General features: G+C 53.3%; 1 protein-coding gene across 1 annotated transcript in view; it reads right to left on the bottom strand.

Annotated features, from left to right (window-relative positions):
• Wnt3 (Wnt family member 3) overlaps positions 1-26,992 on the bottom strand; it is a 41,462-nt gene that overhangs the window by 5,312 nt on the left and 9,158 nt on the right. Inside the window, exons 2-3 of the mRNA XM_047542790.1 lie at positions 3,812-4,053; positions 1-252 (exon numbers count right to left, since the gene is read on the bottom strand). The exon at positions 1-252 is cut by the window's left edge and continues 14 nt beyond it. Of these exons, the coding sequence (XP_047398746.1) occupies positions 1-252; positions 3,812-4,053 (494 nt within the window). The remainder of the gene's footprint in view (positions 253-3,811; positions 4,054-26,992) is intronic.

Consider the following 26,992-nt stretch of genomic DNA (forward strand, 5'->3'; position numbering starts at 1 on the left):
CGTTGTTGTGTTTGTTCATTGCGGAGCGCGCATCTGGCCTGTTCTCACGAGCGTCTGCGAACTCCCGGGACACTAGCACCCCGAAATCGGCGTCCTCGCTGCAGCCGCCCCACTTCCAGCCTTCTCCGGGTGGCCCCTTATGATGAGAATCGCAGCCGCAGATGGTGGAGGTGCCCTCGGCGCAGGAGCGCGTGACGGCGAAGGCCACGCCGGCCGAGGCGATGGCATGCACGAAGGCCGACTCGCGGGTGGCTGCGGGAGCGACAGGGGGAGGCAGCGCTCAGGTGGGCGCCTGGGACGCACCAGCCCTCCTCCACCTCTCCAGCTAGGAGGAGGAAGAGGAGGGAGTGTTTAATGGCTCACCAGCCCCTAAGGAAGAGGGACCAGACCCTGTGGGTATCCCACTTGCCCGGTGAGTAAACTGAATCCCAGGGCATTGAACAGCCCAGGGCCCCAAATGCTGCTACCGAGCAGAGCAGACTGCACAAACCGAGCAGAAATAACAGCTCCTGGCAGGTGTTGATGGAATAAGGTAGCCAGGCTGTCTTGCCCCTGGCCACCTGCCCATCACCCTCCCAAACTCCAGAGACACCAGCACAGTCCTGAGACCTCTCCACTCCAAGAAAGTTTGACGTCTGTGAGGGGCGAGGCCCGGGAATCTACAGCCTAAACCTACCCAATCCACCCATTTCCCGTCTGCTTGGGCAAACGTTGTTTAAAACCTTTGCTGAGCCTCGGTTACACTCTGTAAAATGGGTACAGTTTCTCTCTGCCACTGGAGTTCCTCACCAGGAAAGCAGGGGCTGATGCCTGCCTCTTCCCCTTTCCCTTCCCTTCTCCCACCCCAAAGCCAAGGTCTTGAACTGAGAAGGTCAGGATCCTTCCAAGACAGTTGGGCAAGGACAGTTCCTCTGGTTCTGCCCCAGGGGAAATTCTCAGAGGTGTCCCCCATTAAGGCTAGCCACCCTCAAATGTTGGGTATGCACGAATGCTGCGCTGTGTGTGTGTGTGTGTGTGTGTGTGTTTCCATTTAATATTCTTAACACTACAGATTTGCACATTGTTGGTTAGGGAGGCAAAGGACTGCAAGACTTGCAGTTCAACATCCCCCCTCTTAAAGACGAGGACCCTAGAGCGGGAAGGTGACCGGCAACCTTGAACAGGAGGCAAGACACGAGGCAGTCCTGGGAGCCAGAACTCCCACCTCCTTTCCTGGGCTGTGGCTACCGTTCTGAGTGCTGGGGAGCAGGCGCTCCACAGACTAGAAGGTAGACTTCAAAGCCACTGCTGCCTCCTTGGGGCCCGACACCCTCCAGGGCCACCTGCAGAGCAGGGGCCCGTCCCACTTGCACCACGCCGTAACCCGCGCAGCACCCGCGACCGCGAGCCCGACGGCCGCGGCTTGGGACTCTGTGCCCCGGCGTCCATCCGGCCTCAGGCTCCCGCCGCCCCAGCCCAGACCCTCCCGGCCTCGGCGCCCGCTGGGAGGGGGCCGAGGGCGAGCTCGCGGGCGCCCCTGGCTTCCGGCGGCCCGCGGCCTCTCGCGGCGGCGGCGGCGCCCGGCCCCGGGCTGCGCTCGGTTCCCAGCCCCGGGAACGCGGGGGCGGCGGGGGCGGGGCGGGGATTAGCCTGGGAGCGGCGCTGACAGCCCCGCTGTGCCGGTCCCCGTCCGGCGGGGCCCGCTGGGCCGCTCAATCCGCCTTTGTTCGCGCGGTGTCACACCGCATTACCCGCATAATGCGGCCGCCGGGCCCGGGCCGCCGGGCCGGCCGCCACCGCGTAGCAACGGGCGGCTCCCGCGGCCGGGCCGCGCCCCCGGCCCCGGCGCCGGCCGCGCGATCTCCATTGAGCCGGTGGCCCCCGCCCCCGCGCCGCGCCGAGTGGCCAGAGGGCGTGTGAATGGCGCGGCGGCCACAGCGGGCCGGGCCGGGGGCGCGGCGGGGGGCGGCGCTCACGCCCTTTGCGAGCCTCCCGGGGACAGAGGCCTCCAGCGCCCGCGCTGCCGCCTGCGCCCGGCCATCGCGGCCTCGTCCCTTCCGGCCGCCGACCCCCCAACCCCATCCCCTCTGGACTGCTCCTCTCTGCCTCCAGCCGACGCCCCGGGTCGCCCCTCCGGGCCGGCCCAGTCCCTGGGGTTGTTCTCGGCCAGCGCCTAAGTCGTGCGCCCGGAACAGCCGGACTCTGGGTCGCCTGAGTCTCCAGGCGGTGGTCAGAGATTAAACCTTGGCTGCCCCCATAGCCGGAGGCCTCGGGCTTGCCAACCCGTGCAAAGGTTGGGGCGGGGGTGTGCAAAAGGGCCTGGAGGCAGGTTGGAGCCCGGGTTCACCGCCCGCGCGCCAGGCACTGGGGCGCGTGGGCGCCTTCCCCGAGACTCACCCCTCGGTTTTCATCAGAGCCCCAGCATCTCTGACCTACATCCTTTGCCCCGCAACACAAACCCGCCCTCTTGCAATTTAGGGACGAAGGCATGTGCCAGACCCACAGGGGCAATGTAGAACGTCAAACATTGAGAGCCGGCCAAAAGCTCAAAGACCCGCTTCTCACCGGCTAATGTCAGCAGCGGGAAGAGCAGTCAGAAGCTGGCGAGCGCGTCGCGACGCCAGGCTGTTTGATTAAGCGCTACCTGGCCCAAGGTGGGGCAGCGGAAGCCGGTGAGACCGACACGCCGGCGAGATCTGGTTTGAAATGCAAGCCGCCGCCACTTGGCCCCAATTAGAGGCCAAACCTTTTATCTAAACAAGGAATAATTAGCTTTGGTAATAGAAGCGTAAACAGAATCATCATCCATTGATTTGCTAATTGCCCTCCCATCCCATGATAATAGCCAGCATTTTGCCTGTAGGTCTGACAGACCCTGTGCACCTGAGGCACAGGTAAAGGGGTATTACACTCTAAAATGGGAGTAGTCAGTCGCTCCACCCCCGCCACTCCGCACCCCGTAGACTGGCACTCAGATACCTTTTCTTTCTGGTGTAAATGCAGCTATCGATTCCTTCTAAAAGGAGGGAGGAACGGGCTTCCTGGTTTGAATGGAAAACTCCAGTGAAGGAAAGGCCCAGCTACTTACTAAATTCTTGAACTCTACAATTCCTCCAAGAAGTGCCCATTTCTAGCCCAGAGCTCAAGAGCCCCAAAGTCCTCTTATTGGGAGCTGTTGTCCCAACATTAAACGGTCAAATCACCTTCCTCTCAACCACTCGAGGTTCAGCCAATTAGTACCCCAGGTTGCAAGACTGCTGGAAAGTTACCTAGGCACCAGTGTGCACATCATGGTTTGTGGGCTTACATAATTTGCAGGGGATGGGGACTAACAGAAACTCTCAGAGGGTACCTGGAGGCAATAAAATGTGCTCAGCCCAGGGCAGTTTCTTCGCTCCTGAGGACTTCCGTGTGGGGTGGCAAAGCCCCGCCCCCACCCCAAAGGGGCATTTGCATAGCACTTAGCACAGCTTTGGGGAAATGTCCCAAATGTCCACATCAAAGCCTGGGGTACCTGCTGTGCAAGACAGGAAGGAAGGCCGCGGGGCTCCTTGGTGCCTGCCCTCAAACCTCAGGATCCTGCAGCATCTGAGGGCTGCCCAGCCCCCAGCAGCACTGGAGAAAGGTGTGGAAGACATGGAGACAGCCCAGAGGAAGACCCGAACCACTTCCACTTTTCGTGGAGGTTGCTGGTCAGCACCAGCTTCATTGCCTTCCAAGGGGACACTGCACTCAAAGCCGAAGCACCCCGAGGTAGAAGGGCACAGGTCCTGATGCCTTCCACACCTCCTCCCCCCACCTCACCCACCTCCCACCTGGCCTGTGACAGTACCTTTGTCTAAGACGGGCCCGAAGATGGCTAGGCTGTCATCTATGGTGGTACAGTTCCAGCGGCGGCCCCGGAACTGGTGCTGGCACTCCTGGATGCCCAGCTTCACACCCTCGGCCACGCTGGGCATGATCTCGATGTAATTGCGGCAGAAGCGCAGTTGCTTGGGGACCAGGCCTGGGATGGAGCCGCAGAGCAGGGGCTGTGAGCCCAGAGATGTGTACTGCTGGCCCAGGGCCAGTGACCTGTGGGCAGACAGAGGGAGGTGGCACTGTAGACACAAAGCACATGGCCCAGCATGACCCTCTGGGGTAGGAGGAGGAAGAGGAGGAATGGAGGGCCCGTGGGCCTGAACTTAAGGTCCTAAGAAACCTGGCGTCTGCATGTGCTGCCTTTGGTTCCCTGGAGGGCACACTGCTCCTCAAAAGGCAGAGCTCTGATCCAAGCAACAGCGCCTCCCGGCAAGGACATGTCTAGCTCGCAGGAGAGTGGGACCAGCGGAATCTCTCTCAGGGCCCCTTGGAAATAGTGCAATGCCGTGAAAAGGACCCTGGAGTGGAAAGATGGAATTTGGGACCCAGATTTGGGTCCAGTTTCCCTGACAGGCATTGAAGGAGTCTGGCCATGTACTCTTCTGGGAGTTCAGGATATAAGGCCACATGGAAACTTCCAGTGATTCCTGGAAAGGAAGCCAAAATTAAAGAGAGGAAGCCATAGAGGCTCATTTGACCCCAACCCTATCTCTGAAAAATCAAACAAGCATCAGTCCCAGCAGGGAGTCAGCACACGTGTGTGTGCATGTACACACCCACCACACCACCATGCTCCTCAGCCTCTTCCCCAGAGGCTGCATGCTCAGCTGCACTCCTGCCCGTGACTCCCCAGGGTATATATGACCATCTTTCCAGTTCCCTCGAAGTTTACAGAATGCCATCTCTCCTCCCACCTGGGCTGTTTAGCTCAGGGTCAGGAGGGAGAAGACCTCAACTCTCACCCAACACCATAGGACGTGATGACATGAATCAAGCCACCTCAGGTTTTTGTTTTGTTTTTCAGTACTGGGGACTAAACTCAGGGGCACTTGACCATTGAGCCACATCCCCAGCCCTATTTTATATTTTATTTAGAGACAGGGTCTCACTGAGTTGCTTAGCCCCTCGCTTTTGCTAAGGCTGGCTTTGAACTTGCCATCCTCCTGCCTCAGCCTCCCGAGCTGCTGGGATTACAGGTGTGCACCACCACACCCGGCTGCCACCTCTGTTTTTGCTCCTCATTTTTCAATCAGAACCCTCTCAACCTCTTGAATTTCATAGTCTTGTAGGGAAGGGGTAGACTGTATTAGAAAACCAAGGAACTGTGGGAATCTCTACCATTCCCTCCCTCAGCACGGGAACAGCAGAAACGACATTTTGTGGGAGAAGCAAAGAAAACGCTCATTGGATCTCAGTGGGTTTTGAGGTCAATTGTGTGATCAGTCCTTGATGAGGGGAAGCGTGAGCAGGAAAAAGGAGCACCCAGGGTCCCGTCTCTTCTCCTTTGGTGTCCATCTTGACCAACCCTTGGGAAGGGGGAAGACACCAGGGGTGCATCAGGAAAACACACACAAAAGCTTTCTGGGCAGGGGACAAGGAAGAACCCAACATCTGCCCTCTACGGACTCTTGCTGTGTGCCAGGCACTCAGGATGCGACAGACCTGGTCCGTTCTTGAATGTGGTGAGCATTCCCTCTCCCAGATGCAGAAATCGGGCTTCACAGAGGAACTAGCTCGCCCAAGGCTTTTTGGTGCCAGGTCTGTGGCAGCTCAGATTCTGCTGTTTGCCACCTTCACCGAAGCCTTCCTTTGAACTTGGGCTAGTTCCTGGTTCCAGTCGGTTTACAGAGAGTCCAAGGGAAGGAGCTTCAGGCACCCTGGAGCTGTGCATCCACCCGCCTGAGCTGCCTCTGGGCTCAGTTGTCAAGGGGAGAAGTGACTCATTATTCCATTGATTGAACTTGGGAAGAGGAACTGGGGAACAAGATCTGGGAGCGCGGATGATAGCACTGATGTGACATTTCCAGATCTCAACCACTGAGCCCTTTGAAAGAGAAGGATGGGGCAGCCAGAAGTTGTGACTTGTCACCGCTAGACTGATTGATGACTTCCTCTGTGCCAGACTGAGCTCCTTCCTTGGGTAAACCTCATTTAAACCTTATAACGACCTAGCACTGAGTAGGGTCATTATGAGCAACCATTTTCACAGATGGCTTAACCAGCCCAGACCGCAGATCAACTCGAGAGTCACCCATTGAATGGAACGTGAGAAGGTTATGTAAAATGAAATAAGCCAAAGTCCAGTATTTGTTCTCACATGTGGAAGCTAAAGGGGAAAAAGGAAAAGGAAGGTGGGGAATCTTACGAATATTGAAGGGAGATCAGTAGACTTGAGGAAAGGGACCAGGGGGAGGGAGGAGAGGAGGGAAAGGAGAACTCCTGGGAATTGATATTGACCAAATTATATTGTGATATTGTGTGCATGTAAGAATATGTAACAACAAATCCCACCATGACATACTACTACAATGCACCAATAAAAATGTGGGGGGAACAAAAGAGTCCCGCATTGGAACCCAGGCTACCTGACTCCAGAGACCCTGGGGCAAACCGCTTTCCACTCTGCCTGTGGGCAGTGCCTACTTGGTTCCTGAGGACTGAGGATGGCTTCAGTCCTGGCTCTTTGCACCCTGGGCCTCAGCCCTGAGCCCACACCTGAGTGGGAGAGCCCAGGTCCCTGACCGGCACGTGGCACATGCAGCACTTGACAGGGCTCTGCAGATCACCTTCCCCCACCCCATTTAGAGTAATTACCAGAGCAATAAAGTATCGATCAGTTTTTGTGCCCACCTTGAGCCAGAAGCAGTTCTGTGTGCTTGTGTTTGTTGCCTTATTTAATCCTTACAAGTTGGTGAGGTGGGAACATCACCATCGTCCCATTTCATAGATGAGGAAACTGAGACCAGGGAGTTAAGTAACCTACCTGGATCTGCAGGACTGTAAAGCACCAGAATTGAGCCTTCCTCCTGACTCGGGATGCCTCTTTTTTTTTTTTTTTAACTATCCCCCAATGCTTCAGGTTGAACCCACCCAGTGCTCTTGACCAGTGTGTCCAATGTCCAGGCCCTGCCAGTTGCCCTGGTAGCCCTGCCACCACTAGAGAGGAACATCAAATGAGGGCTTGATTAGCTGACCTGGCACAGCACTGCTCCATAATTCGCCATCCTGAGTTATTTTCCCGCTCCCTGCCAAGCCCTGCCTCCTTACTACTGCCCAAGCCCAACCAATTGTGCACCAGGAACAGGCTGCCACAGGTCACATCTAACCTGCCACTTCCAGGCTGCTGATCTCAAGCAATTTCCTCTCCAGCCTCGGTTTCTTCATCTGCAAAATAGACTTAATAGGAGGAGGAGTGAATGGTATAGTCCAATGCCTGGCACATAGGAAGCCCTCAAGAAATGGTGGTCACTATAGTTACCATGTGTTTCGGGACTGTCCTCAGCACTTTGTCCCTGCCTGGTCACCAGTCACATTTGTCCCATTATTGAATCCCTGACACCAGAACTTCCAAATCCCCTTCCCATCTACCCTGGGAAAGATGACCTGGATCAGAGCAAAGGCCCATCTGCCACAGCACAGTCCTAACAGGGCTGGCTGGACAAAGGACATTCGTGATCTGGCTGAATGTTAAAGTCAACCCAGAAGGCAAGGGCATAAGGACATCTCCAGGATTCTCGAGGTTCCAACTCAGATCTGGACCCCCTTCCTTCTCTGGGGATGAAGATTTAGCTCCAGGAACTGGTGTTGGGGCTAATGAGGCTCTGGCCTGTGGGATCGACTTCTGCGGGATCACTGCCTCCCCGAAACATGCCCGGCCACCCCTGACCTCAGCTCCTGCCCACACACTGCCGGGAGTGACATTCTACCACCGCAGACACATTAGTTTAGGTTGACCATGTCTGGTCGCCATGACTGAAGCACACAGGCCCCTGGGGGAGGAAACACAATGAGCCTCCTCTTCCTCAGTGCTTTCTACCAAACTGTGAGGGGCTGTATCAGAGTCACCTGACCACTTCCCACTGCCAGGGCTTCACCACCCCCCACCTTTGCACCCTCAGGCCAACATCTTCCCTATCCTTCAAAACCAGATTCCTGGGTCACCTCCATTCTTAAGTCTCTCACAGGCTCCCAGCCAGAAGTAACCTCTCCTTGTTCTTTCTGTGTATTTCCTGTACCCTGTTCAAATCTTATCAACGTGCTCAGCTGAGTTCTTTCCAATTTCATCTGCCTGGGCTGGTGGAAGTGCCCCCAGGACAGGGCTGGGTCTCCTCTCCTATGCCACACGGCCCAGCACACGCGGCCTTCCACGGGGCCTCGCACGTGATACCCACTTGCCGATACTCCAGAAGTCCAGGAACGCCCCCTCCAAAGAGCGGGGCTCGGCCCCATCCCGTCCCCAGGCTCCCGGCATCCGGAGGTTCCACCTACACACAGGACGAGACTCCCCAGGCCCGTTAAGGAAGTTCCAAGCTGGGATCTGAGATGATGACCAGGTCCCCAAGGGAGGTGAGGACCTGCCTGGCACCAGCAGCTGCTGAGGGGGAGGGCAGAGGGAAGCCAGGCCTCCCCAGCTGGGCCAGGAGCTATTTATACCCAACTCCTGCTCATACCCTGCCCTGCCCTTCCCAAGGGCCCTGGTGCCTTTCCCCCAGGGACAGCTCATCCTCCACCCCAGCCGCCCACCACCCAGCTGGACCCAGGACAGACACAGGCAGCCAGGCAGATGGGCAGCAGGTGCCACCAAGCCACGGGCTGCTCATGGAGCTCGATGCTGAGCTCCAGGGTGAAATGGCTCCCTCCAAATAGGCCAGACTTAAAACATTTCCCATGGCCCTGTCAGACTCCTGCACCCCAGTTCTTTGTCACTAAGCCAAGGACACCTTCTTTGGCCAGAGGGCTGAGGGTGGGTCTGCCTGGTGAGCACAGCCAGCATTGCGGTCAGCCTAAGCGTCGGGTGGACGTTGCACGCAACATGGAGTGTACAGAGCCCCACACGGTCTGGCCGGAAACCGGCGTCGCTGACCCTCAGATTCCACATCCTCTAGCAGGGAGGGCAAGCTGGCCTGTGTTGCATGGGCTGTGCACTGAGCTGCTGTCCCCACACTCCCCATGATGACCCATTAAGGTTTGGAGCCCTCTGCCCAGCCAGGCAGCCTTCCCTGAGCCCAAACTTGGTGGGGGATTTTATATTTCTTGTTTGCTTGTTTTACCTTGGAGCCTCCCAATATAGACTTTTAGAGATTGGAGGGAGCTAGGGGTCAGTTAGTTCAGGGTTTGTTGATCATTTTTTCCAAATGGGCTCATACTCAACCACCCTCCTCCTCTCTGCACATAAAACAGATACGAAGAGGGGCCCATTCCTCAAAAAGTTAAACAAAATGATCATAGAGCTGGGGGCGTGGCTCAGTGGGAGAGGGCCAAGCCCCGCATTCAATCTCCAGCACAGCATGGAAAAAGAAGAAGAAAAACCATCATAGCACCAGGTGTGGTAGTGCACAGCAGGTAATCCCAGCAACTCAGGAGGCTGAGGCAGGAGGATCAAGCTTTGAGGCCAGCCTGGGCAACTTAGCAAGACCCCGTAAAATAAAACAAAACAAAAAAAATTTTTTCTAAAAAAGGGCTGGGGATATAGCTCAGTGGTAGAAGGCCCTTGGGATCAGTCCACAATCCCACACACATACACAAATACAGAATCCAGCAATTCCATATATATATATTTTTTTTTTCAAAGACCTGAAAATGGAGGCCCCAAGAGATCCTTGCAGACTAGTGCTCAGGTTACTCACTGTAGCCAACAGGTGAAGACAATCTGTGTCCACCAACAGAAGAATGGAACTGTGGTATACACGCATGGCAGAATCATACTGAGTCATGAAAAGGAATGACATTCTGAAACACGTTACAGCACAGGTGAACCTTGAAAACGTATGTTGAGTGAATTAAGCCAGACACAAAAGGACAAAGGTTGTATGAGTCCACGTGTATGAAATTTCTAGAATAGGCTAAATTCATAGAGACAGGAGTAGATTAGAAGATACCAGGGCCTGGGGAAAGGCGGGGAGTGTAGAGTTTCTGTTTGGAATGATAACAAAATTCTGGAAATAGGAGTGACGGTTGCATAACCTGGGGAAGTACTTAATGTCACTGAAGTACTTAATGTATACTTTAAAATAGTTAAAGCAGAAAAAAAAGGGGAGGGCTGGACACCCAAGGCCCAGAGAGGGCTTGTCATTTTCCTGGGCCACACAGCTGGCTGTGAGGAGAGCAGCAGAAGCCAGGGCTCTCAGGTGGTAGCAGGGTTCTTCTTCCCACAACATCATCTCCATTGGGGCAGATGCCGCCCTTCTAACGCCCACCAGGCCCCTAACCTGGGGGATGATAAATGTTCTCAGAAGCTTCTCTAGGGCTGGGCACTGAGTGGACAGAAGGGACGCTTGTCCTTGTAGTCTCCACACGGGTAGGGCTATAGAAGGTGGACCCCAGGGCTTCAGCCCGAGAAAGGCTCCCCTCCTCCTTCCCTCAGTCTCGGGGTGAGCACCATGGCCAAGCAGCCCCCCATTATGCCTTCCTTGGAATCACGGGCACCATGGCCTCTCCTTTTCCCATGGGGAGACCTAACCATCTCTGCCAGCCCCAAATAGAGGTCACCATAAGATTCTGGTCTAAAGACCAAGTGTCTCTTAAAATGACTAGCATGGGTGCTAAAGGGAGGGAGCTGGAAACCACTCCTTTGTGGTCACTTGTCTCCCCTGCAGTGACTGGGGTGTTTCCAGAAGCCCACAATGGCCCAGTACTCTGTGCTTCACCTGCTGGATCCTGGGCAATACTGGGCAGAGGCCCAACCTACTCCTGGGTCCAGAAGGACTCCATCCTGACCTAGGACAGATGGCTAGAGGGAAGGGAAGTCCTGAGGGATGAACAGGAAATAAAGAGCCAAGTGCTGGCCTTGGAACTCAAGGCCACACTACCTTCCGCCTAGGTCAAGAGGCTATTTAGAGCTGGAGGATGTTGTGAGGCGAGCTCAACAAATTCAGGGACACACATGCTCCGTGGGGCAGGGAGGGGCCTGGGCCTGGTGGACCCTGCCGCCTCCAGCTTCTAGAACTTCCAAGGAGCTCAAAAGCAGCATGGCAGGCTGCCCTGACACAAGAGGCTGTGGGCCTTGTTCTTGGGCCACTCACTCTCGTGCCTTGGCAAGAAACTTGTGAGAAAGTGAGAAGAGGGAACTAACTCAAGATTCACAGGCTGCCTGTCCACTGGTCCTGTTGGAACACAGGTCTACACCCTTCCCAATATCTAGGTAGGATGGGAGGATCTAAAGGGAGGGAGTCGCTTCTGAGCCGAAGGGGCTCACGTGGTCCTCTGGTCTGGGGGCCCATGGAAGGTGCCTGGATACCTGTCATCGAACAAGTGGAGGTGCCTCAAGACCTCTCTCGTGTGTTGCTGGCTTATTTACTCAACAGGCAGAGGGGCCCTTGGGTTGTCCCTGTCTCCAGCAGGACCAAGGAGGGAAGAGGGAAAGTGAGAGTCAAACTAGGATAGGGGCAACATTGGGGGCTACTGAACCACAGGGCCCAGGCTTCCTGCTGGGGTCCCAGCTTGACTGAGTCCCAGTCGTCAGGACTAGGGTCCAGCAAGGACAACAGATATGTGCCACAAATGGAAGCTCCTGGCCTCAGGGAGCAGGTTAAAGTCTTTCCTTGATAAACACGCACCATCTGTTCACTTGACTGACACTTGTTGAGTGATGACCCCAAATCTGGCCGAGCTCCAGGTGCCAGGAGCAGGGGATGGATGAGGCCACACCCAAGGAGTGCCCAGACCGGAAGGCACCTGTCAATAACAGACCCACAAACTTTGAGGGAGCACCTACTAGGTCCAGGCACTGTGGGTGCCATGAATGAGCAAGAGGGGATCTCGAGGCTCTTGTCACTAACAACCCCGGGAACCGCCACACTAGGAGGACGCCATCTCCTGGAGTGGGGCAGGTGGGCCCCTGCTGCCATGATCGGGAGCAGCTGCAGAGCTGGTGAAGGTGGCCAGGGTTCCCTCAGGCACCCCTGATAGGGAAACAGCCTCAGACCAGGAGGCAGAAAAGGGAACAGCAGTTGGTCCACCCCAGCCACCCTGTCCAGCCACACAGAGAAGCAGAAGAGGGGGACAGGCTAGAGAGGCCCGTGTACTCTGGGCTTTCTGGCAGCCCTCCAAGCTTCCTGTGGTGGCCTTTGGACTATTGATCTGTTAGTCACCTGTGAAAAAGGACAAAGGGTGGGCGCTGGAGACCACAGGCTGGCAAAGCAAGTGGCAGTTCTGAGTCCCGGCAGTACCTTGCAAGCACAAGAGGCCCAGATGTCACTGCTCTGGTCTGGAGTGAGCCAATTGTGCAGCTGGGCTGAGGGCCGCCTGTCTACGCTCTCCAAACGGTGGCTTTAGGAACAGAGAGGCAGCCGTGAATAAGGCTCAGGGAAAAAGAGGAAAAAGGAAGGTGTCATGAAGGCATTGAGCCAGGAGGACAGGAAGATGGCGTCAACCAGGTCTGGGAACCTAAGAGCGAAGCTGTTTTGAGAACAAAGAAGAAAGGAAGTTTGGGGGGTTGGAGACACACGCAGGCACCTGAGTCCAGACAGTGGGGACGGGCAGAGCTGGAGCCCAAGAGGAAGTCAGAGGCTGGACATTCAGACTTGGGGATCTCTGACCAGGAACAAGAGTTGAATGACATTTTAGGCCTGATCTACTAGGGGGAACCTGGGGGACGCTGTGCCAACCAGAGGCCTCATGGTGGGGCAGCAGATGCCACATGCTGGCCCAGCCTCAGGGGCCTGAACTTCACACCAGGGGGCTAGAACCTTGGGCTAAGAGGTAGAGAGAGCTCCCTGAAACCCCACAGGAGGCACAGTTATTGGAACCCACCTTTCTGTTTCCTGGTACTCCTGACAGGTTCCCAAGGAGACACACCGCCAGTGTGCTTGGGCAGAGGGTCACCCTGCCCTTCCCTTCCTCCGCTCTCCCTCTGCCACTTTGCCTCCTCACTGGGTGAGAGCTCTGGTGTTAGCCCTCAGCCAGTCCTGTGGGGACGCCTCTCCCACCACATGGGCAGGACCACCCTGACATCTCCCCCGCATCATGAACTGCCCCAGAGGCAGCTGTTCCCTCTGGCCCGGGGACCAGGTTTGGGGTCTGATCCCGAGGTTGACTCAATTGAACTCTGGCCTTTGGGCTTTGTCCAGTCCTTCCTGGATGTTTCACCAAGATCACCAAGATTACCACAAGCATGGCAGGGCCAGGAAGGTAGAGGCTTCAGAGAAAATGGAGGGAAAGAAGAGTATTCAGACCAGAAGTCACATGCCCGAAGAAAACGAGAATAAAAGCCGCTCCTTCCCATAGGGGAGCAGCCTGTGAGGGACCCCGTGGAATACACGGGTCCTGCTGGCCCAGGGACGCATCTACATTCTGAGGGTGACTTTGACAACTCCCCGTTGTCCCCCAATTTTTAGAGATCCGTTTTCAGGGCCAATGGGTCTTTTAGAGGAAGCCATGCCCCTGCCAGGTTCTGGGCAGCCATGAAGGGGAAGAGATAGGTGTGGGCATGAAGTCAAGAAGTCAAAGACAGGGCCCCCCATCAGCAGGAGGCGACTGCAGCCCTGCTTCTGTCCCGGGGAGCCCCGTAGGCCGATTCTTTGGGGAGCAAAAGGAAGGGAGGGTGGAGGCGGGAGGGTGGCAGAGGGGGGCTGGAATGTTTGGACTTCTGCTCTCCACATCTCCACGACAGCTCCTGGCCTGGCCTGCAGCTCCTGATCTGATAAGATGAGACAAGGCGGCCTGAAAAATGTTGAAACCTGTGAAATGTTGAAACCTGTTTTTTGTTGTGTTGTGAACATGAACCCCCCCCCCCACCCGCCCCAACCATTTCACAGGAAAGTGGAGTTAATCAGAGTGGAGAAGGGAGGGGAGAGAGGGACTGTCCCCTTTGGCCAAAATAGGGGGTGGGGCGTGGAGCAGGATGGTGGGCCCTGGGAAGGAGGGAAGGAGGGTGGGATCTGGGGGTGGGGGGAGGAATGGGGGAGGGAGCCCAGAGAAGTAGTGGGGAAGGAGAAAGGCTAGGGAAAGGGAGAGGAAGGGGCTCAGGCAGCGGGGGCCTGCTTGGTCAGAGTTCTGCCTGGTCCCCCTCAGGTCGAGCACTCCCCAATACCACAAGCGAGAGAGCTTCCAGAGGATTCACCCAGACTCAACTAGGGGCAGAAAAGAGGGTGCGCCCAGGCTGTCTAGAGAGGGCTGAAATGGCAGCGCCAGGAGAGGCCTCACACCTCCTCGGACCTGCAGAGGGTCTCCCTGGGGGATGCTGAGCCCACAACTGGACAAGCATTGACTGGGGACACAGCTCCCAATGGTGCAGGCCAAGATGGTGGGTTTCTCCACTTTGCCAAGCAGTTCAAAGGTGAGCCCACCCTCCCCCACCACGCAGTCAGAGCCCTCGCCTCTGGAGCTGGAGGCTGTGGTCCAGCCTCTACCTTCAGACACGCACAAGCAGGCCTCTTTACAGAGGAGGCACTGAGGACCAAGGACCTGCTCAGGGCCACAACATTCCTGCCCCTCAGTTTTGATGACTCTCTCATAGTTCCCTCCAATGGGGTCCAGTCTTTCTAATGGAAAGATGCTGAGCATTCCAGAAACCCTGGTGGGACCACATGTCTCACTGGGTACAAGGTAGGTGTGCAAAAAAGACTTGTTGACCAGAAGTCTCTGCCTGAGCAGGTTTTCTTGCTGGCCTCTGGCTAGCTGAAGGAGGGTAGGTAGGACATAGAAATGCCCTGAAAAGGCACCAAGAGATTCTTGTAAAGCTGTATTCCATTACAGTTTTGAAATGGCAAAACCGGGTGGACCTCGGACATCATTTAGTTCAGTTTCTTGGGGGAAACTGAGGCCCAGAGAAGTCATGTAGCTCGCCCAGATCAGAGAATGCGAGGAATACAGCTCAGGTCTCTACTGCCAGCCAGAGCTCTTCTCCCTCATATGGCACAGATTCTTCCTGAAGCCTCCCAGACCTGCAGTCTGAGGGCTGGGGTGTCATTCAGTCCTTGCACGTTATGTGCCCAGAGAATACAAGATGTGGCCCGACACTCCCCAAGTGACCAGCAGCAGCAGCAGCAGCAGAGTGTGAGAAGTCATGTTTGGGAAATGCTGAGGGCAGAGGGGCTGGGAGAGGACTTCAGAGAAGTGACATTCGATCCGGGCTTCAAAGTCAAGTTCAGCTTGGACATCTTTTTCTCCCAAAGTTCTGCCATGTGTTCCTTTGCTTCCCACTCTACCAACTGAATTCTAATTTAAAAATTTCCTAAGCCCATGTTTGCATCATCTTTAGCTCATTTTAACTTTGTACCACTTCCTGGCCCCCCAGTCCCTGAGTTATATAAGGCAGGAGTTAATCTCCCATTTTACGGACGGGGAAATGAGAGACTTACAGGGTCAGGTTGCTGGTTCTGAGAAGCCAAGTCTACTGGTCCCCAGGTCAGAATGTTGACAGTCTGCCAGCCATCTTTTTCACCTTTGACTTTCATTCATCCCTCAAGGCCTGATTTTAAAAGCCCCTCTTAATGTCTGCAGTTGGTTTCCTCGGGTCCTCTCTCCAGCTCTTGTTCATACCTCAGGGGTAAACTTACAAGCTCAATTGAATTGTCCATTGACTCCTTATCCACTTAAGGACAAATTTTTTGAGAAGAGAAATTCCTTCATTCATGTGTAGACACTGAGCTGGGTGCTGAGCTGGGTTCACCAATGGGTATAAGACGCCGTGAGGGCCTTTCTGCCTCCTTTCATAGTACCAAGTGGCTCTGCCCGATCACCCCAGCCTGTCTTCTCCTCCCAGGCCCCTGGGGGCTGCCACTCTAACAAGCTGAGGGCAGGGAATGGCCCTGCTGGTTCTCTGGGTCTTTTTACACATCTGCTCCTAAGTCTGGAAACCCTTCATTTGCTTCTGAGAAGCCCAGTAGGGCGCACAGAGCTCAGCTGCTTGGTTGGAGGATCGCTTTTACAGTAGCTCCTCAGGGCTCCTCAGAGGGCCACCAGCCTGCTCTGTATCTTCATTTACACTGGGCCAGGCCCTGTGCTGGATGCTGGGAGCCAGATTTGTGTGTGGGGACACTCCTGGTCTCACAGGGGCTCCCAACTTCAAGAGGAGCCTAGGAGCTGCTTCCAGTGACCCATCCTCCTCCCCTAGGGAGGCCTAGATGCCACCCTCCCTGCCTCACACCCAGACAGCAGAGACCACAGGGCTGGCATCCCCGGGACCTCACCTACCTCTACTGTCCCATCCATTCCCTTACACTATGCCCTCCGGGACACTCATTGACCAGGGTCAGGGAGGCAGGTGGTGCGCTACAGAAGCCAGACCACTCAGGATGGTTTTGAAAAATCCAGACACCTGGGCTCCAGCACCAGACCTGCCGGACCAGACCATCTGGGGAGGAGTCCAGGAAACTAGCTCATTAAAAACCTCCCCCAGAAGTGTGACAAGAGGATAGAGGTGATGCAACATGAGGTACCCAACCCCCTACAAAGCTCACTGGCCAAAGACGTTTGGTCTGACTCCAACCCATTCTGAGAGGTCACCTTCAGTTGTCAGGACACGTGACGAATAGAGGGACAAATTAAATGATGGCTACGGGGAAGCAGCTGGACCATTCAGAAAGGCAGACATTCTGAAACACCCCAACCCTTCAAACCACCAGTGTCATTTTTAAAGTGTATGGGCACAGGGAGAAATGTTCAGGATTAAAGTGAAATCGAGATATAACAATCAAATAATTGGAACCTGGCTTGAACATCCTAGCTATAACGATATTGGGGATAACTGGGGAAATCTGAATTATTAGGAATCATTAATAATTTCATTGATTATGATGATCCCATGTGGTCATGGGTCATCCCTACATTTGGGAAATGCAGGGTTCACCACTATCATTAACTTTCAAATTGTTCGGCAAAACAGACTGCGTATGTGCGGGTGCACATGTGTGCGCCCACATGTATGTATTCAGAGGAAAGAGATTATAGTAATATGTTTTTAAAAACTGCCAAAAGCCTTGAAAACCTGCACCAGAAAGCGTATATATGATTGCTCCTTGTCCTATTTTTCTAGTGGTGGTTGTTGTTACTTTTGCAGTGTTGTGGATTTGAACACAGGATCTCCAGGTTTGTTGGGCAAAAGCTCTACCACGGAGCTACATCTCCAGCCCTGATTAACGCTTTTCCGAACAAAACTTTGAAGGACATAAAAAAAAAAAAAAAAAAAAAAAAAACACCAAACAAACAAACAAAAAAAACCTCCAACTCACTTGTAGGAACTTCTAATGGAATCCTCAGGCTGGAACCCGTGGCCTCGGGCGGTAGCCCAGTGGCGGGGCACCCAGGGATCGTGGCGCACTGGGCACCACTAGGGCCCCTGGCCCACCCCAGCAGCCCCGCAGGTACATGCGGGCAGGAGACCGCGGGCCGCGGTGGCGGCGGAGGGGCTGGCGGGCCGATGGGGGTCCGTGCCACAGCCGGCGCTCAGGGCAACGTTCCCGCTCCCTGCCTTTCAAGGTGGGTATTTCCACCACATTCCCAGGAGGTCTTCCTTGCGCCTCGTCCCCCCACGGCGCTGGTACCTGCAGGTGAAGGCAGCCCTGCCCGGCACCTGGACTTCCCCCGCCCTCCTTAGGGAGGCTCCACGCAAGTTCAAAGCGCTGGCTGCCCTCCCTCCCAGCCCCATTCCCCAGAGCGAGCCTAAACATCTTCCTTCGCACCCCCGCCCCACCCCCACCCCCCATTCATTAGTCCCCGGGCCCTACCGCCAGTTCCTCTGCAGTGTTTCCTCTGCACTGTCCCTACATTCCCACCCTCTGTCCTTTCTTCTCAAGGGACTCCCTGTCACAGGTGCCTGGGCTGTACAAGCCACCACTCAGCCGCTATTAGGAGCCGTATTCGGCAGGACGTCATTATTCCAGCACGCAGAGGGGCCAGTCCCTGGTTCTCAACCCAGGCCGCACGGGAATGTCTCTGCCGAGCTTAAAAGGAATGTCCACCCGCAAAGCGGACTTAAAGGGTCTAGGCGCCCGGTGGTACATGCAGCCCCTCCATTTTAAGGAGCAGGCAAGGCTGAGAAGCACCGCCCGAGATCACAGAGGAGACTGGGACCCTGCCCACCCACACCTGAGTCCTAAGCCAGGCCTCTTCTGCCTGCCTCCCCTGCTCTCAGCACCACTGCATCCGTTCCAAATAGCCAGGGTCAGCCCTTCCCTCCTTTTCCAACCCCTGGTGTTTTCTAGTCCTCTTTCTCCTGGCTTCTCTGTCTCCATCTTTACAGCCACAGTAGCAAAATGTTTTTGATCAGCAGCACATGAGCAAAAAAGTGTTTGGGCATGCCCCTCATTTACATACACGTAGGTATAAATCATACACGGGGCCTCTGTGCTCATATTTTATGTGCATTACAAAATGCACACTAACATCCATTAGAAGGACAAGATAAAAAATACGTCTCAAAAGAAATCCTTTCCTCCTCCAGGCCAAGGCATTGTCTGGTGACCCCCTGCTCAGGCCCTTGATCTTCCCTTCCTCCAGGTTCTCCAGACCTTCTTTTCCCTCCTCCCTGATTTTTTCCACCCTGTTTTCTTAGCCATGCAGTGGGACCTATCTGCTTGTGAGTTCTAAGAAACTGTGCTGATCTGCAAGATGCCAGCAAATGCTCTTGGGGTTCAAGGTCTCAGGGCTTCCTCCCACTGAGGTTCCACTCTTTCTCAGTTCCTTGCCCATAGCCACTCCCCTCACCCCTCAAGACCTTCTCTTCCCTCTGGCTAACCAGAAAATGGTCCCTTCTGCTTGCTGAGCCCTTCCTGTCCACTCAACTCCTTCTAGTGGGTTCTTACCTCCCACAGCCTCACCTCTGCCCACTGTCATCCCAACAAGACCGTCCCAGCAGAGGGCTGGCGCCACAGTGAGTTTCTGTGTTTTCTGTCTCATCTTTAGTCACATTCATTCAAAAGTAGGTAGGCCTTTCTTCTGGGGCAAACGCACTTTGTGTAGAAAAGATAAATCATCCCCCCCCACACACACACACATACACACACACACACACTTAAAATCAAAGTTTTAATTACCCATTTTTGTACAAATGGGCATACTTTCAACACGAGGGGCAGAATATCAGTGCAGACTAGCCAATTAAGGCTCCCTCAGGAATCACTCCGGCCTGAGGGAAGGCGGGAGTCACCACAGACAGGAGGAGGTGCCCACAAAGCAAGGGTAGATGAGGTAATGGGGGCACCTTTATGGAGACACTCAGAGCTATAAATGAAATCCAGGGGAATGCTTTTACAGGTACATACTCTGTGGTGAATAAGATAATATGGGTGTATTTGTTTGGGTAGACAGTAGTTACTAAGGTCATGAAGAAATTATTTACTAAACTCAGCTATAAGTAAGGGAGTAAGGGAACCTTACTTATAGCTAAAAAAATGTCTTTTTTTAGGCATTCAGGATGGTTGTTATTCGTGATAATGGCTAACATTTATTGAGGCCTGACTACGTGCCAGGTACCACGTAAAGCACTTTACTTAGAATATATCCTTTAATTAGCCAAAGAACCCAGTAACGTTATTATCCCCATTTGACAGATGACTTGGGTTAGAGAGGAGAGGTAACCTGTCTGGGGTCATGCATCTGGGAGATGGTGTTGCTGGGGTGATTTCTATTGGGACAAGGTCTGAGACACTCAGGTCTGTCCTGCTGCTCAGGCTGTCCACTGGACTATCAGCCCTGTAAACCCCAACACTGGGGACCCTGCCCATTGATCATTCTACTTTTCAGTGTGGGCACCGATCTTCCCACTTGGCATTTGCTTCTCTATGTCTCAGAGCCAGACCTACCACCAAGGCATCCTCAGAGGAAGAGGAGACTTCTCTCCGACAGCTGGAGGGATTTGCATTTGAGTCAGGACACATAAATTCAAGTGACCACAGAGAATTCCAGGGGCCAGGGGTTCTTGAGACCTTTTCCAAGATGCCAAACCCAGCAGATGTTGATCAATGTGGGCATTGAGCTCCTAAGAGAGGTCAGGGGGATTGACACCCTGTTCTAGCACCTTCCCTATTGCAGATTTTCCCCAATCAGCACCTTGTTTGGTCTTCTCAAAAGTACAGAAGATAGATACTGTTTCCCCTTCACAAATGGGGAAACTGAGGCTCGGAAGGGAATACAAGTCAGGAAGCAGAGGTAGAGTTTGAGCCCACATTTCTGTACCATTGCTCTTTTGCTTTTTGGTATAGATTCCACGCTCTGGTGATGGCCAATTCATTCCAGCAGAATGCATTTATATAGCACCCACTGTGTGCTCTGCACTGAACATCACGGGGATAACAAAGACCTGGACCCAGAGGAGGGTGTGCTCTACCAAGCCGGGCATGGACACAGAACAGCAGGAGGTTAGCCAGGGGCCACCCAGCTTATAACCATGTGGATAGAGCTAGAAAGACCAAGAGGCGGAGGACACAGAGCAGGATGGGGAATGGGTAGCCTACAAGACCTCAAAAGATGTATTCTGAGATTTTCATGCCCTTGGAGAAAAGAAAGAAGTAGGGCACTTTGGAGACATTAGTGCAGTGCAAAACACAAGGGGCAAAGAAGGAAGGAGGCCAGCGCCTGAGCACCCACTGATGAGGCCGTGAAGTGGGGACCATCTGTGGGCCTGAAGGAAGTCCCCCAGACAGGAAACTGTCAGCCTGGAAGACACCCTTGGGGTTATGGACCCAGCCTACGTATTGTGCAGGGCACAAACTAAGGTCATCCTATGGGGCCAAGGCAACAGCTATGAGATGGAGTTCTTCCAAATCTCTACGGAATTCAGACTTCCCTTTGTGAGCAGAAACTATACCACTATGGAGACCAGAAGAATAAAAACTTCAACACCTTAACAGATTCTCACGTAGTCAGACCTTCAGTAGACCAGTCAGTCTACAGATTCCTGGCAATTCCTTCTTTGTCCAGCTTCCTTCCCCTAGATTCTCTGGATCTTTCAGCTCATGAGCATCTTTACCTGGTGGGGACTCTTGCCCACTGACCTCACCTCTGTTCTGCAGAGGGTCTGATACTGGCCAGCCAGCCTCAAGTCACCGGGTGCAAAAATCAGCGGGGCCTGAGCGGTCCTCAGTTCCTGACTGCCTCCTGGTGGAGCCAGCTAGATGACTGATGGACTGGGTGGCAGCATGAGGTCTGTGTTCGTTAGTCCAGCTCAGAACCCTCTAGGATGGGGCTCTGGACTGAGCTAGTTCACATAGGATGAATAAAAAAAGTCGAAAGAACCACAGCCTGGCTGCTGAGAAAGTAAGACCACGAGGACAAAGTAAAACATGAAAAAGACAAGATCACCTTCTGCATCACATTTTCCAAATGGGTAGTAGTTGATACCTAAGCTGGAGAAAAGGCTCTGGGCTTCACACTTTTGGAAAACAGGTTAAACAAATAAAAACAGAGTCACCCCAGCAAGCCCCTCCATGCCACTGAAATTCCAATGAGTGCAGTAAATGCCAAGAGGCTCCCAGGAGCAGGTGGCAATTTCTAAATTTATTTGACCCCAGAATCCTTTCTCAGCAGGATTACATGGGATTGATGTTGCAAGTCACACTCTGGCCCAAAAGGTGTGCAGAAGAGCCAGGAGGGGAGTAGAAGTGAGGCTGGGAAGAGACCCAGGATGATGACAGCTCTGAGCTGGATTTTGAAAAATCCTGGGAAGGTCATGGCCAGGTGGAGGAACGATGGGATCACTATTTAGAAAACAGTGTGGCATCTACTAGTGAAGAGGGACACTCACCCCATGACCCACAGGTCTGCTCTAGGCAGGGACAGCTCTCCCTCAAGTGCGCTGAGAGACACATATCCATGGACAGGACATGGACTGGACAGATGTCGAACATTCTGATAATGGACTATTATATATTTGTGAAAATGAAGGAACTATAGTAAGATGCAATAACAGTGCAAAACTTTAGAACTCTAATGCAGAGAGAGAAAAGCAAATCATAGAACATCACATACAGGAAAACTCCATTTTCTCTTTTCTTTTTTTTTAAATTTTTTAAAGATGTTGATAGACCTTTATTCATGTATTTATATGCAGTGCTGAGAATCGAACCCAGTGTGCCTCACACCTGCTAGGCAAGCGCCCTACCACTGAGCCACAACCCCAGCCCCAAAACTCTATTTTTTCAATGCTAAAAGTAAGTGAAATGAAAAATACAGTTAGGCATTCTTATCTGGGAAAACTAGTATTAGTTTTGGGATGTTTATTTCGAACTCTTAAGTAAAGGAGTAAAAGTGCAAACTTCAGGATGCGGTCACATCTGGGAGGAGGTGGGGGCTGGGATAGGAGGAGCCCATGGACAGATGCAGGTGTTCTGGTTCTTCAGGACTGGGAAGGTCCAAGTTTTCATCTTGTTTTTATATCCTATATATGGTGTGTTTACTCTTGTGAGTGTCAAGTATTATATAATAAAAAAATATTTTTAGTCATCTTGCAGGAGAGCAGCTGGTGTCTACAGAAGGTGCCTCTCAGCCATCCACCTGCACGCGCTCCACCTTCCCATGAAATTCCTGCTTGCAGGTTAGCAGGCCCCTCTTGCCTGAAAGATGGATGTACACAATGACCGGGGCCTCCCAGGAACCCCCGCCAGTCTTACTCACTCTGCTCAGCAGGGCTGAAATGGCCAGTGTCTCAGCCATTAACTAGAACCATATTAAACCTGCACAGACCAGTCTTCAGAACCCCAGTAAAAATCCCTGAAGCCACCACATCTGATTTACCCTTCCCTTCCCAAGAACCAGAGGCCCCTGTGAGTATTTTGGTTAAACAGGATAACCAGACACAAGGTCGGGCCAGTGCCCCCACTGAATCACCAGACTCCTGCCCCACGCCCCTCCCCCACTTCGGTCCTCAGATAGGTGAATTATTGAGACAAATCAACATCAATCGGATGGCTTTGAAAAGAATTCAGATCTTCCTGCTGTACAGAAACCTGGCCTGGAAGAGCGACTTGGCATAGCCCTCGCTACACTGGAATGACCTTCAGATTACCCTTGACTACTCACATTCCACTCAGTCCTTGTGAGTGACTTTGGGTCATCCTCACAACTGCCCTGATATTACAATTTTTACCCCCATTTTGTAGAGGAAGAATTGGTCACTCAGATTTTTTTTTTTTTTTTTTGGCGATGCTGGGGATTGAACCCAGGGCCTTGTTCATGCAAGGCAAGCACTCTACCAACTGAGCTATAACCCCAGGCCCCTACTCAGATATTTTTAAGTAACCACGCAAAATTCCAGAGTTATGGTAGCATATCTGAGACTCTCACCACAGCTTTTGGGGCCCAGAGCACCCTCTTTCTGGAAGAGCACACTGTCTCCCAAGCACAGAGGCTGGAAGCTCAGGGCTGGGCCCACTCGGAGATTGTGGAGTGAGGAGATGCTGTTCAGTCAGTGGGAACCAGCTGAGCCTGCCCCAGAGCTTTCCTGGGAAGGAGCCTAACTCATGGGCCAACCTACCTACAGACAGGAGGACTCTGTTCCCGCAACACGTGGGTCGACATGCAAGGCTCACCAGGAACACACAGACACAAGCAGAATCCCTACCCCAGGGGCTGACCCTCTCATCAGGCAGACAAGACAGATACCCTTGAGGAGGTCACTAGGGACACAAGAACCAGTCCCTCTTCCAGGGGTGCAAGACCTCAAAGAGGCACTGGAAATCAAACCAGAGCAGGAAGATGGAGCCTCTGTCCATCAGGTGACTCTCAACAGTGTCCTTTCATCCCAGGACCTGTCCTTGGGCACCTGCCATGAGCCACATGCTGTGCTTAGTGGTGTGGATACAGAGATGATTGAGAACTTGGTCCTGCTTGCGGGTGACTCAAGTCCAGTCAATGGAACAGAGACTCCTGAGAGGGGCTCTACTGGGGTTGGGTGCTAAAGGAAGGATACAGCGAGGTGGTGGTACCTAACTGTGCTTTGAAGAATGGACCCAAGTCCAGAGAGCCTTTCCAGAGAAAGGCAGGGCCAGGGCAAAGGCCTGGAGCTGAGCTGCAGCACAAGAGTAACGCCGACCGTACGACCAGATTAATGATGGCAAATGGTGGATTACTCACTATGTGTAGACGCCAGACCCTGTCTGTCTCATGCGTGTTGTATCCTTTAATCCTCACAGTAACCCTCGTGATCCCCAATTTATAGACAGAAAAACTGAGGCTCGCAGAGGCTAAGGTCACCCAGCTATAAAAACAGAAGCAGAACTGCTGTCCCGGGAGCCCACGCTGTTAACCATGTAAATGAAAGCCAGTTGGGGGGTGAGCTCGGTGCTGGGGAGAGTCAGGCAGGGGCGGGATGGTGCAGGGCCTGGAGTCCAGCCTGAGGAGCAGGGGACAACATGGTCATATTTGCTACCTAAATGCATTTCTGATTAGATCATTTAAAAATGACAAAACTGACCAAAGAAGGGGGAAGATCCTTTACAGCTAATAATGAGCAAGACAAGGTTCAAGGTTAACAAGAAGGGGACCTGAAGGGAAGAGTGACCACAAGCTGAGAGGGAGCTGGCTGGCAGTGTTGCCGATGGGCAAGCTGGGCTTCTGCCATGGTAGGGATGTCAGACCACACAGCGGCAATGGAGAGAGCAATAGTCCCCCAGGACTCTGGGTCAGGCAGGCGACGGCCCAACCTGCTTTCCCATCTGAGTGCCCAGCCCTGGTGGGAACACGTGTAGGCACTGGGGTGGGACTACTAAAGCAAGGCTCATTCACCAAGTGTCCAACATTCAAGTTTCACGTCAGGTTAATGAACTTAAACGTAATATATTCTGTCAGACTCACTGACCTGGACTCAGAGTTGTGTGCTTTCCTGTACCTGTGCATATTTGGATAAAATGTTTAAAAAACGTTCTGTTCCCCTATCTTGGCAAAATAGTTAACCACCTAGAAGGTTCTCTGCAGAGTTCATGTTAGAAAATAGAAATGTGGGGAGATCCCACAGTCTGTTCACCCCTGCTCCATCCCACCCTGGACAAACCTCCAAGCTCAGTTTTCTCATCGTAAAATGGAAAGGAAAATGCTGATTTCAGCCGGGTAAGGAAGTGCACACCTGGAATCCAAGCGACTCAGAAGGTGGAGGCAGGAGGATCACAAGTTTGAGGGCAGGTTGGGCAACTTAGTGAGATTCTACCTCAAAATAAAATTTAAAGAAAAGGACTGGCGGTATAGCCCAGTGGTAGGCCTGAGGCCCTGGGTCCAATCCCCAGTATATGAAAAAAAGTATTTCAAGGACTGTGTTGAGGTCATGGATTCCATCCTCAGAAAACTCCAGAATCTCTCCTGCAGAAGCTTTGGTAAAGATGGAGGACCATCCAGTTTGAGATTAGACATTCTCTTTGCTGAAGTCAAGAGGCCCGGTGGGGCAGTCTGCAGGGCACTACCCAAGGACAGAAACAGAGAGGAGGTGAGAAGCTTTACTGGGTGGATGGCAGAAGCTGGCCTGGCCTCCTGGCTGGGTGCTCTCCTCTGCTGCTCCTTGAGGCTCCAACTGCAGATGGAACTCCCAGGCCTAACCCAGGCTCCTCCTAGGGCATCGCCAATGAGAAGGACCTGGGCTGGCAGAGAAGCCAGGTTATCGAGTCCAGTGATCTTGGGCCCAGCTCCCTCTGCTCTCCTCCTCCTTCCCCACTCCTCAGCCTTACAGGATAGCAATTCTCACAATGGCTGCTGAGAGCAAGAGCAGTCCCCCTGGAGAGAGGGTGAAGGCTACCTGGGCACCCCTGGGTCACCTGCAGAAGACCAGCAAGAGCTTTAAAGGCAAAGGAAGGTGGGAAGAACCAGGCGTGGTGGAAATCAGGGGATGGGAAGAAACCTTCACTGGCCAGAAACAAGAGACTGGGAGGAAGATTAGGTTTAGAATGAAGGAGATCATGGAGGAAAAAAAAAGATGGTGACTCCCCTGAGGTGGAGGTTTCTGTGATCGTGGGGAACGCTGACAGATGATAAAGCAACTAACTGGCTGGAACTCTCCCAACCCCCAATCGTCCCATCAAAGCCAATTCCTTGATAGAGAAAAAAAAAAAAATTTTGCTTTTAAATTCTTGTGTGCCTTGCCTCTTTCCAGAAAGACTACACACAGCTGGCAGCAAACATTCAATCCACCAACAACAAATATTTATCGAGTGTCCACCACGTACGGGCCAGGCACAGAGAAGCCAACAATGTACTTGGCTGTGGCTTTCCAACAGCCAGGACGTAGACATGCTTCAGCAGAGAGGAGAAAGCACACTGGCTCCTCAGAGAGAAAGCAAGCTGCATGGCAAATTGTAAAAGTCAAGAGAAAAATCAGCTTTATCAGAGAGGTGAGGATGAGAACAGGACTTGGGCAAGAAAGATGATTCTCTCCAGGTGAATCCCGACCTGTGCGTGATGGAGATCAGACACCAAGAGGCCAAAAGAACCAAGAAGAATAACGAAGCTTCTAGCTGGAGGTTCCCCTTGGAGGTCCTTTGCTCTATCTCCCTTCTGTTTCACAGGAAAGAAAACAGAGGTCCAGGAAGCCGTGATTTGACCAAGGGCGCCCCCTCTTCATTCCAAGGGCAACAAAATATTCACATGGCTACTACTGCCAGCAGTGCACAATCCCACCTAGAGGGCAGCGTATGACATGTGGAAAGTTGGCCCGTGGCTAGTGCATAGCCCCAAATAAGAAACCTGCTAGAGGTTCATAAACAGTATCCATAAACCCAAAGTAGCAGCCTTGAAGTTGAAGGTCAAGTAGAATCTTGCCTCAAAAGTATCCCTTGGGGAATAAGGTACTATATGAATAAGCAAATTCCTACCCCAAGTAAGAAATCCATCTCAGCCTGAATGGTGGCAGAAGGAAAAGGGATCTGGGCCCCACACACATGGACTCAGAACCTTCCTTTACTGTGTACAGGCTACACGATGTGACTCCTCATCTCTAAGATGGAGAGACTTAGGTTCCAGAGCTTGATAGACTGGCACATAGCACATGGGTGACAAACAGACCAACCTATTTCTG

This window comes from Sciurus carolinensis, chromosome 3 (genome assembly GCF_902686445.1).
Source record: "Sciurus carolinensis chromosome 3, mSciCar1.2, whole genome shotgun sequence".
NCBI lineage: Eukaryota > Metazoa > Chordata > Mammalia > Rodentia > Sciuridae > Sciurus > Sciurus carolinensis.